The 12,307-nt window shown below is 35.1% G+C and overlaps 1 protein-coding gene across 8 annotated transcripts in view; it reads left to right on the plus strand.

Moving 5' to 3' along the window:
* SCLT1 (sodium channel and clathrin linker 1) overlaps nt 1-12,307 on the plus strand; it is a 164,438-nt gene continuing 152,131 nt past the window's right edge. For 5 of the 8 annotated variants that reach the window (XM_074378664.1, XM_074378665.1, XM_074378666.1 and 2 more), the window contains exon 1: nt 11,745-11,846. In XM_074378664.1, coding sequence (XP_074234765.1) covers nt 11,745-11,846 — 102 coding nt within the window. Of the gene's footprint in view, nt 578-11,744; nt 11,847-12,307 lie in introns of those variants that run through there. The other 3 variants (XM_074378673.1, XM_074378670.1, XM_074378669.1) reach the window with 3 other exon arrangements.

Consider the following 12,307-nt stretch of genomic DNA (forward strand, 5'->3'; position numbering starts at 1 on the left):
ACGCAAGCGCTGACGCCAGCGTGATGGCGCAGGCGGCGTCACTGTCTCCAAGGAGCGGTCTGGGGCACCGGTTTCAAAGTCGCAGGGCGGGCCGAGTGGACTTCCGCTGCTGGCCTCGGGCTTCCCGGCCGTCCTGAAGTCGCTCGTCGTTCTGCCAAGGACGCCGCCACCGGGCTGCCCGCCGGCTTCCTCGGCGCTCTCCTGAGTGGCTCGACACGACCCCGAGTGACCCGCGGGACGCATATATCCACCCGCGTCCCTGGTCCCACCTGGCTGAGATTCGAGTGAACGTGGAACAGAATTCACGTGGCGGGTCCCCAGCAAACCAGAAATTTGTAGTGTCTTTTGAGCGAGGGGTTCGGCTGGGACTCTGGGGAAGGAGACGCCGCGGGGCTATTGACGCCGCGTGAGTAGGATGCTAATTACACTGCTCTAGTGCCAAACAACCTCCGAAGCGTTGCCTTACTTTTGTTTTCCCGCACAGCGAGGTTTGTGTCTTTTTGAGAAAAGGTGGCGAATGCTCCAAACTAAAATTGTATCCAAATAGACACAGAAATCGACTTCCCGCGAGAACAAAGTAAGCTCTATATTCCTTGATTGAGAATTCTTAAATGTAATGTTTAATATCGTAATTGTTAACTAATGTTTTCTGAGTGCCTGTTTGGTGCCTAAAAATTTGCAAAAACTTTAAAAAGCTGCAGAAAAAGCTTGGTGGTATATATGAGGATGTGTATACACTTTAAAACCGTTTGGTAAATACAGGTTCCTTACGCTTATATGGGACTCTGTTACAGGCATGTTTGTTATGCTCCTCGCATGCTCTGGAGAAATTAGAGGGCTAATGGCCAGAATAGTTTCCAGCTGCAGTTAGAACCTAGAAGCACAGCTCTGGCCATTTGTTCAAAGATTGTTTATTGAGCGCTTCCTGTTTCTGTTACGTGCCAAGCGCTATACAAGCATAGATACTACACGGGTAAGGAGGACTGTTCTATCCTCCAAGAATTTAATTTGAGGAGGAAAATCTGTAAATTCCATATATATGCTGAAGTGGTAGCAACGACTAACCTTTTTTGCCTCAGTTTCCTCACAGGGTTGTTGAAATGATTAAATGAGTGTTAAAATATATAAAGGATTTATCATAGTGTCCGACACATAGGGCTAAACAAATATTAACAATTACAGGGTTATAATTTACTGTGGTCAAGGAAGGTGCCATTTGTGCTGAAACTTGAAATACTAATATGAATTTACTAGGTAAAGAACTGTGTAAGCAGACAACACTATTTGCAACACTGAAGGGATTAGGAATATGCTTTGTAAAAAATTTGAAAGAACGTTGGCTTGAATGGAATATGGTGTATATAGGAAACTGGCATGTGGAGCTGAAAGGGAAGAATTCGGCTAGATGGTGAAGGGCCTCCTCTGCTGTGTGTTAAGGAGTTTGGACCTTTGCACAGGTTTTAGGAATCACTGAAAGGAATTCAGTTGAGTAACTTGATCAGATTGTGATTTATTTGAAAAGCCCAGCTGGTTTTTATGAGGAACACGCGTTATAGCAGAGTGCAGTTAGGTGACTGTTGTCATTATCCAGGTAAGAAGTAAACTAAGGTAGGTACAGAGAAACTGGAGATGAGGGATTTTACAAAAGAGGTAGAGGACACCTCAGGTTTTTGGCTTGCTTGAGGAACAGGGGGAGTAGGAAAAAAGTAGTAAGTTCCATTTTGGAAGCATTATAGGCCAGTGGTTAAGAACTTAACCTCTGGATTCAGTCAGCCTGGGCTCATATTTTAGCTTTGTCTCTTTCCAGGTCTTTGACCTTGGGCAAGTTACTTAGCTGCTTCTCCGTGTCTGTTTTCTCATTTGTAAAATGGGTATAATAGCACAACAACCCTTAAGGGTTTATTGTGAGGATTAAGATGATGCAAATAAAGCACTTAGGATGGTGCTTAGCACATATTAAGTGCACAGTGTATATTATCTAAAATCATTAATGACCCTATATTGGTAACATTAGGATTATTTCTTAGGTTTCTTAGGTTTGAAATGGAAATACCCTTTTCCAATAAAGAGGATTAACTGGCCACCATCTGTGTGGTGTGGGAGAATTGGTGCTGAGGAGTTTGGTTGGGGTGGGGAGTAAAAACTATGTTTCAGAGGAATGCATCAGCCAGAATTCTTAAAACTGAAATCCAAATACCAGAGAGAATGGTAGAAGCATTGTAAATTATTTTTTGAAAAATGAGTGGTAGTTCACCAGAAGACAAATGAGTGGAAGAAGGGAGTCCTTACATGGAGGGAGCGGAAGAAACAAAGGCTTGGAGGCTTAAAATAACTGCTTATTCAGGAAATTGGAGTACAGAATGGTAAGATTTTCATGAAGAGATGATAATGAGTTTTGGATGTCTGTGAACCTCCCCCTTTTTCCTTTAACTGGATCTCACATGCCAGTTACAGCTAGTGGATGACCTCCACATTAGTTGACCTGCTAAACACCAGCTCAGGTAAATATAGATCGATTGCCTTTCTCCCACCTACCTGTGTATTCTCTGCGTTGACTTCTATTCCTTTTTGAGCCTCTTTTCATTTGTTCTAGCATTTGCAGGACACCATTCTTCCCTCTCCATCTGGGAAGTGAGATCTGATAGTCCTTAGGGACCTGTTCGAAGAGAGACTTGTATATCAAACTAAGGAATGAAGAATTTATTCTTGTAGTGGGGATTATGAGCATTGGGGATGGACTCTTTTGTTTTCCTTTTTATTCTCTTAAGAGTGTCTTTTACAGAGCAGAAGTTTTTAATTTTAATGAAGTTCAATTCATCAATTTATTCTTTAATGAATGTGCCATATATAAGAAATTTTTACCTTACCCAGGGCTGTAAAGATTTACCTCTGTGCGCTTTTCTACAAGTTTTGTAGTTTTAGATTTTACATTAAATTTTTTTTTCTTATGTCTTTTTCTGGTTTTGGTATCAGGTAATGTTGGCTTAATGGAAAATATTTTGCCCTCTTCAGTTTTCTGGGATACATTTGTGTAGAATTGGTATTATTTCTTCCTTAAATGTTGGTAGAATTTACCGGTGAAGCCAATTGGTTCCCTTTGTAGGAAGATTTTAAACTACAGATTCAACTTCTTTAATAGAGAGTTATTCAGTACTCTGTTGTGCAAGAAAGACCCTTTACAGGTGGTACATATATGGAGTTCTCTCTCTGTGCAGCTTTCTCTCTTATTCTTTGCCCTGCCAATTCTAGTTTAATTGTTTTCCACTGAGTCTCAACTTCGTCTCCTTAACTCGGAGAGTCTGCTGATCTCTGCTGCATTTTCCCCCTCTGTTCTACGGCCTGAAATGTCTCTCAGGTCATTAAGCTGGGGTGATCCTTAGGGCTCATCTCATTTGTTTTGTGTCTGTCATTATCATTGTCTGATGTCTCCTGTCTTGCAAACCCTTGTTTCAATTGTTTGTTTTTTGGTTGTGTCAGGTGGGAAAGTGGTTCTTGTTAACTTTATCTTGAGCGTGAAAATCCTATTCAAATTGACCTCCTTTTGAAACACAAATATCTTACTCCCACTGTAACTGTTCTTTGACTTCATCAAGACCTCTATTTGTTGAACCCTTCATTTTCTACCATTTCCTTAACTCTTTCCCAGCTTGTGTTTTACTACTTTCTTACACAGACTGTAACAGTTGCCCACTGGTCCATCTGCTTTCTTGTTAGTAGTATGACTATGCCCCTGCTTTTCTGTAGCACATGTCCAGTAACACCTTATACCTAGTTGCCTTTCAGTTCTCATACCCAACTGTTAATAACCATAGATAAAAACCTCCTAGATAAGTACCACCACAAATTCAAGGTTAATTCATAGCTAGTAAGTAACTGAGCTGGGACTTGAACCCAGGCAGTCAAGTTCCAGTGTCTGTTCTTAACTACTACCCGGCAAAGACACTTGCATGAAAGAAAACTTATAAGCCTGTTTCACTTATGCACATAGAAACTAAAATCTTAAATAAAATATTAATAAGTTGAATCCAGCAATGAATATAAATTGTGTATAGATACCTATATAAACATACAGTCATCTTCATATTGGGTTCATCCTAGCAACGAAAGGGTAGTTATAAAATTATTAGAAAATTAAATACATAAGAGAAGACCTAGATTAATGGAGAAACATCAAATTTATGAATTTGAGCGCTCAATATAGTAGACATAAATGTGTCAGTTATCTCATAAATTAATGAGTAGATTGAATGCAATGCCAAACCTAGTTTTGACAACATGGTTCTAAAATCTATGTGGAAGAGCTAAGAATAACCAAAAGGGTTTTAAAGAACATCAAGATGGGAAATTTTATTTTACTATTAAGACTTATTATAAACATACAATTTTTAAATCAATATTATATTGGCAGTTAAATATATAGATCAGTTAGCACAGAAACAAACACACGTATCCACGAACATCTGAAAGAACAAACAACACAAATCTAGACTGTTCAGCAAATGATGCTAGGATAATTGGCTTTCCAAATGAGATAGTAAAAATAATAAAGATATCTTTCTGACATCTTTCTCACGCCATATAGAAAAATCATCTCCAGGTTGATTGAAGGAATAAATTCTCTTAAACTTACAGAAAAAAATTTAACAGGGTGTCTTTATGATCTCAGGATAGAAGATTTCTTCAATAAACATTTTTGACTGAAAGGAAAATATGTATGAATAGATTACACTAGAAATAAAAACTTGGATATCACAACATCATCAATATAATGACTAGCCCATCCACAGAAAGGGAGAATATATTTACAGTAAACATGACCAAGAGTTGATTACCATCCAGAATTTAAAGAGATCTTTCACAAACAAAAACACATTCATACTAATAGAAAAATGGTTTTTTTACAAAAAAAAAATAAAACCTGGAGAGGCCATTTACAAAAAATAAAATCCTGGAGAGCTACTAAAAATATGAAAAGGTGTCAATCTCATCAGTAATTCAGAAAACGCAAATTAAACAATGAGATAAGTGCTTGTTGAATAAAGGAAATACTAGATTTAAATTACAGTAAAACTCTGCTGATTAAAGTCAGTGTATGAAGATTTTGTTTTCTTCATTAATGCACAATTGACTTCTTAACCTTGTTTAATTACTGAGAACTCAGATTTAGTATTTCTTCTTATTTGAAAAATGTATCAGAAAAAGTAGTAGTTTGTATTGGAATTATTATATCCCTGACCATATCTCCAGTCTCCTTTTGAGACTGAAGAGTAATAAGCAGAAACTAGATCCTAATTTTAGAGCTGTGTCGAGCAACTTTCTTAAAAGTTCTGAGGATAACAAAAAAGGATAATTCCTTTTAAACTCAATAAAAAGTTAAAAATTATTTAAATTATTTTTATAATTACTTATTCCTTTATCAGACTCACGTGTATCTGTCATATTTCTCCACTAAATTATGTGTGCTTTCAAGGAAGAAACTTATCTGAAGGTAACAATGTAGAATATGTACACTATCTGTGTGTACGTGATATATGTTTGTTTATTGATATATATAGTTAATGTATTTGTGCATATATATGTATATTTGCTTATATATAACATATGCAGAAAAGTAGAGAAAACAAATATAAAACTAATAGAATTGTTACAAATCTCAAAACTCTTAACCACAACCCAGATCAAAAAATAAAATGTTGCTAAGACCTTAGAAGCCCTCTTGTAATCATAACCTCTCCCCCATCTCCCAAGATACTCAAAGATAACCAGTATTTTTAATTTTACCCTGTGATTTAGTTTTGCCTCTGTTTGAAATTTATATAAATGGAATCATAAACAGAATCATAAATTGTGTATCCTTCCATGTTTGGCTTCTTTCATTCAGTATTACGTTTTTGAGATTTATTCATATTCTTGCTTGTAGATGTAATATGCTCATTTTCATTGCTGTAGAATAATCAGTTTATAAATTTATCACTTTTATCCATTTTTCTTTTGATATTTTCAGTTGTTTCCAGTTTGGGGGGCCATTGAAAATAGTGTTTTTATCAATATATTTTGTCATGTCCTTTAGAGCTCAAGTGCCCACATTTTGGTTGGGTATATTCCTAGGAATTATGTGTTTGTTTAATCTTAAAGTTGTACTAATTTACACTCTGACTAGCAGTGTATGGGAGCTTTCTTTATTCCATGTTGTCAACATTTGTTTTTTAATCTTAGCTCTTTATTATAATTTTAGTTTGTATTTTCCTGATATCTGAGGTTGAGCAGCTTTTCTATGTTTATTGACCACCTGAGTAAACTTTTTGTGAAGTACTCATTCAAGTCTTGCTTTTAGGAGTGTCTGCCTTCTAATTGATAAACGTTCTTTGTATATTCTAGAAATAAGCCCTTTGTCAGTTATATGTGTTAGAAATATCTTCTCCATGTTTGTAGCTAGCATTTTTACTCTCTTAACAGTCTCTTTTTTGATGATCAGAAGTTCTTAATTTTAATGTGGTCCAGTTTATCATATTTTTCTTTTATGGTTAGTGCTTTTTGTGTTTTGATTTAAAAATACCTTTTTCTCCTGTAAGGCTATAAAGATACTCTCTGTTCTCATCTAGAATGTATTGTTTTGGCATCCACAGTTAGATTGCCAATTCACATAGAATTGATTTTTATGGATGATGTTTTGTTCTTTTCCGTGAGGATATCCAGTTGACCCAGAACCACTTACAAAAAGTCCTTCCCCCCTCACAGCTCTGGAGTGCCCCTTTGATCACAATATATATATGTATTTTCCTGGATTCTGGATTCTCTTCAATTGGTCAGTTTTGTTCATCCTTATATGACTATCACCCAATCTAAATGACTATAGCTTTAAAATAAATCTTGGTATCTTGTTGAACAAGTCTTCCCCTCTGTTCTTCTTTGGCAAATGTATTAGCTATTCTCATTACATTTCCGCCATATTTCATTTTATTTTTTATTTTTATTTTTTGAGTAGGGTATCTCATTGGTATTTTAATTTACTTCTCCATAATGCACAATGCATATCCTTTTCCAGTAATTCCCCAATGTTGATCAATTTATACATACTTAGTTCACATTTATGTATAATTTTCAGTAAGGTAATACTCATGTTGACCTATTTGTTTTAATTTGGGTTTGTTTTCTTATTGTGGAGATTTTCTAGTTCTTAGAGTATTTTGCATGCAAATCTTTCTTCATTTATGTGTTTTGAAGGCATATTCTCCTAGTTAGGGGCTTGTCTTACCATTCTTTGAACATTGTCTTTCACAGAGTGGACATTTTAAATTTAATAAAGTACATGTTATCAATGTTTTTCTTTCCTGGATTGTGCTTTTTGTGTTGTGTGTGAAAACTAATTATCAAACTATAACTCACGTAGATTTTCGCCTACTGTCATTTTTGTAGTCTTTTTTTTTTTTATATTTAAGACAATGATTAATTGTCTTAAATATAAAATGAATGAATGATTTTGAGTGAACTGATGTCTAAGGGGCAGAGTTTTTGTCTTTATTTATTTCCTTATGGTCATCCGTTTGTAGCATCATCATTTGTTGAAGATGACTAAAGACTAAAAGTTGATCTTTTCTGTGTTGATGTTCCTTTATTCCTTTGACCAAGGTCAAGTTGTCTGTATTTGCATAGATCTGTTAGTAGAGTCTCTATTGTGTTCCATTTATCTGTTATTTGTCTGTTTGTTTAACATTCTGTTCTCTCTTGATTATTTTAGGTTTATAGTAAATCTTGAAATTGGAAAATGTGAGTTCATTAACTTCTTCATCGGTGTTGTCTAGACTACTCAATGCCGTGTTTAAACAAGTTTGTTGATATCTACAAAATGGCTTGCTGAGATTTTTTTATTGGGCTTGCACTGGATCTGTAAATCATTTTAAGAAGCATTGATTCTATTCTTATCTTGTGGTTGGCTTTATTCCTTTGATAACTATGTAAGTTTAAAAAGCTAAAGCTCGGAACTGTTCTTAGAAACAATGAACAGTACATATATGTAAATTTAAAAAAAAGAAATATCCAGAAAAAAAGAAGCATTGACATCTTAATAATATTGTGGCTTTTGATCATGAGCAAGGAATATATCTCAATTGGTTTTTCTTTCATTGCTTTCAAGAAGGTTTCATGTCTTTTTTTCTTTTTAAAAAAACTTTATTCTAAGTTTATTTTTTTAAAAAGATCCAGTTCATCCATCTCCCTGCCCCCACCCTCCACTTCTTACCCCAACCAATCTGTTTTCTGAATTGATGAGCTTGGTTCCTTCATTCCCTTTCCTTCCTTTTACTCTTTCCCTTCCCTTCTCTTCCCTTCCCCTCCCTTTCTTTCTTTTCTTTTTTTCTTTTTTTTTTTTTTTAACATGTGGAATCATGTAAGAGAAATCATGTCTTTCTGTTACTTATTTCATTTAGCTAATGCTCTTGAGGTCCATCCATATTGTCACAGGTGGCAAATTATTTTTTATGGCTAAGTAATATTCCATTGTATACATACCATAGTTTCTTTATCCATTCATCCAACAATGGACCCTTAGGTTGTTTCCATATCTTGGCTGTTGTAAATAATGATGCAGTGAACATGGGGGTGCATATATCTTTTCAAGTTAGTGTTTTCATTTTCTTTGGGTAAATACTCAAAAGTGGAATTGCTGGGTCATATGGTGGTTCTATTTTTAATTTTTTGAGGACCTACATACTGTTTTTCATAGTAGTTGCATCAGTTTACATTCCTACCAACAGTATACATTTCCATGTCCTCACCAACACTTGTTATTTCTTGTCTTTTTGATAATAGCCATTCTAACAGGAATAAGGTGATATCTTATTGTGGTTTTGATTTACATTTTCCTGATAATTAATGATGTTAAGTATCTTTTCATGTGTCTGTTGGCCATCTGCATGTCTTTGGAAAAATGTCTATTCAGATAATCTGTCCATTTTTTAATTGGATTGTTTGTTTTAGCTACTGAGTTGTATGAGTTTTTTGTATTTTGGATATTAGCCCCTTATCAAGTACATTATTTGCAATTATTTTCAGTTGGCTGTCTTTTCATTTTATTGATGGTTTTCTTGGCTGTGCAGTTTTTTCCTCTTTAAGAAGTTCCGAGGTACTACATTTTCACTATCATTCAGTTCAAAATACTTTCAGATTTGTTTTGCAATTCCTCCTGAGACCAGTGAGTTATTGAAAAGAAATTTCTTAACTTCATAATGTATGGAGATCTTTATTTTTTAATTTCTTGATTCTAGCCAAATTGCACTATTATCAGGTAATACACTGTCTTTGGCTTTGTAGGGGAAGAAAAATAATTTTCCTCTACCCTCCTAGGTTCTTACCTGAACCTCCCCTCTCTCCCCCATAAAAGACAGATGAACAGGAGAAAAAACAAGTTTAGTAACATGTATACATTCTGTATGCATTAGAGAGGTCCAGGAAACCTGAGAAAAACTCTTTCCTTGGCTGAAGATTACAATCTTAAATAACATCTTCAGCTAAAGACAAAAGAAGATGTTAGTGGGGAAAGAGTAGGCAGTTATGAGAAGTTACCAGGAAAAGACCAGTAAATGAGGGTGAGGTTGTTATGCAGATTTAAGTTGTTGCCTTCCCTATTGTTAGAGTCCTCTTTCTCTTTCTGGTATAGAAAGGGAAATATAAATGGAGTTTTCTCTCATAAATGTTAAAGTATTTACAAAAGGATAATTTCTCAGTTTTCAGAGTTTTTCCTATGTCTGCTATTTCTTAAAAATAATGAGCCTAAAATAATACTTATGCTAAAGAGGCATATTTTAGAGTGGTGTATTCTTCTCCTATGGAGTTACAGTCGTTTGACAGTTATTGAGACTTACTCTTTTGTCAGCAAATTATGAGTTTTAAATGTTCATGTGATCTTGAAAGAATGAATTTTGTACTGTCGATTGAAAAAAATGTACTGCCTAAAATTTGAGACTTACGTTTTATTCAGCAGACATACTGAGGACTTAACCTGGGAGACAGCCTCTCAGATAGCTCTGAGGGATTGTTCTGACGAGGTAAGGGAGGAGCCAGGATATATAGGAGTTTTTCCAACCAAGTCCAGGTAGTTGGAACATCAAAAGATTACTATTAATTAAAGAAGAACCAGACATCTCAAGTTAATGAATTTTGCACTCTTTTATGAATGGGAAGATGCAAAAGTCTGGACTCATTGAAATCATTCCTTTGATATGCACCTTAACTATCTACGGCCAGTATCCTGCTTTTCTCCATCCTGAATTTCCTCAGGGTGCACAGTTGGGGATGACTGCAGTGGCTGATGGCCCCCACATCTTTTGTTTACTGATTTGCAGGGGACATTGTTCATTCATAGTATATTTGTTGGCTGCTGTGTTCTATTGTATGTTTCTTTTCTTGATGCAAATAAAAATATCACCTTGCACTTACTGAGAGCTCTGGCCTTTTCTGGACCTTCTTTTCCATTGTCTCTTGCCCATCCCTGCTTAATTTGGATACTTTGTTCTGCAGTTTCTCTGTAGTGTGGAGGTTTGTCCTGGAAGAGAATTTCAGCAGATTTTAATTTCTGAAGATGTATAGTTACAGCCTTATCTTTCCAACTCTTTTCACTTCTAGTAGCAGGGACGAGAAAAATAAATGTGGAGAATATTTTTTGCCTTCCAGTAACCTGAAGATCAAGCCAAGAAAGACTGAGAATTAAAATTTATAGGGTCAGAAAAATTAGTTCTTGCAGCTCTTTTTTTCCTGCTGTTAGTAGTTGGCCTAGGTGCGTAGAATGACCTATTCTTTTTTTTTTTTTTAACATTTTTATTGAATTATAGTCATTTTACAATGTGTCAAATTCCACTGTAGAGCACAATTTTTCAGTTATACATGAACATACATATATTCATTGTCACATTTTTTTTCTCTGTGAGCTACCGCAAGATCTTGTGTATATTTCCCTGTGCTATACAGTATAATCCTGTTTATCTATTCTGCATATGCCTGTCAATATCTACAAATTTTGAACTCCCAGTCTGTCCCTTCCCACCCTCCTACCCCTTGGCAACCACAAGTTTGTATTCTATGTGTATGAGTCTGTTTCTGTTCTGTATTTGTGTTCTTTTTTTTTTTTTTTTTTTTTAGATTCCACATATGAGCGAACTCATGTGGTATTTTTTCTTTCTCTTTCTGGCTTACTTCACTTAGAATGACATTCTCAAGCGACATCCATGTTGCTGCAAAAGGCATTATGTTGTCTTTTTTATGGCTGAGTAGTATTCCATTGTATAAATATACCACATCTTCTTTATCCAGTCATCTGTTGATGGACATTTAGGCTGTTTCCATGTCTTGGCTATTGCAAATAGTGCTGCTATGAACATTGGGGTGCAGGTGTCTTTTTGAAGTAGGGTTCCTTCTGGATATATGCCCAGGAGCAGGATCCCTGGGTCATATGGTAATTCTATTCCTAGTCTTTTGAGGAATCTCCATACTGTTCTTCACAGTGGCTGCACCAAAGTACATTCCCACCAGCAGAGTAGGAGGGTTCCCTTTCTCCACAGCCTCTCCAGCATTTGTAATTTGTGGACTTTTGAATGATGGTCATAGAATAGCCTATTCTTAAATTTTAAAATGGTGTGTGAAAACTGAGGATTCATTTTATTTTGAATAGCAGTGAAGACTAGCAGTTTTGTATTACATATATCAAATAATATCTATGTTATTTCTATTTTTTAAAAATTGAGTATTGCCTAATGAACTACAAATTGGTTTTTCTTTTTGTTTCAGATCAAAGATTAAATGACATTCTTAGGCAATATCAAATGGAAAATTTTTTCAAATATTCATCAGTACAGGTATGTAAATTAAATTGAGGTCTAATAAACTAAGTTAAAATTTGATTGCAAATAATCTATGAATGAGTGCAAAATGAATTCTATTTAAGATTATTCCATGTGATGTTGAAAGTTTGTTTAATGCTTTGCTTCTTACAAGGAAGACTACTTGTGTTTTTGCTTAATGAATATAAATTCCTTGACCGTAGAAATTGCCTTTCTTCCCCCCAGAGTTGAAGCTTATGTATTATCTATGGTGTTCACATGTTAGAATTCTAAAATGAGAATTGATTAGACTTTTGAAACATCCTAAAATTGTTTTTCAGAATATAGCCAGTTGGAAATGTGAACTCTCTGAATTCTCATAAATTATGACAAGCATAAACTAACCCAGTAAATAATATATGACATTGTTTTATTATATCTTTCCTTGGGTGTATGTTTTTGTTTAAATAATGTGTTAAAAATTTTTTTTTGACCAA

Source organism: Camelus bactrianus, chromosome 2 (genome assembly GCF_048773025.1).
Source record: "Camelus bactrianus isolate YW-2024 breed Bactrian camel chromosome 2, ASM4877302v1, whole genome shotgun sequence".
Lineage (NCBI taxonomy): Eukaryota > Metazoa > Chordata > Mammalia > Artiodactyla > Camelidae > Camelus > Camelus bactrianus.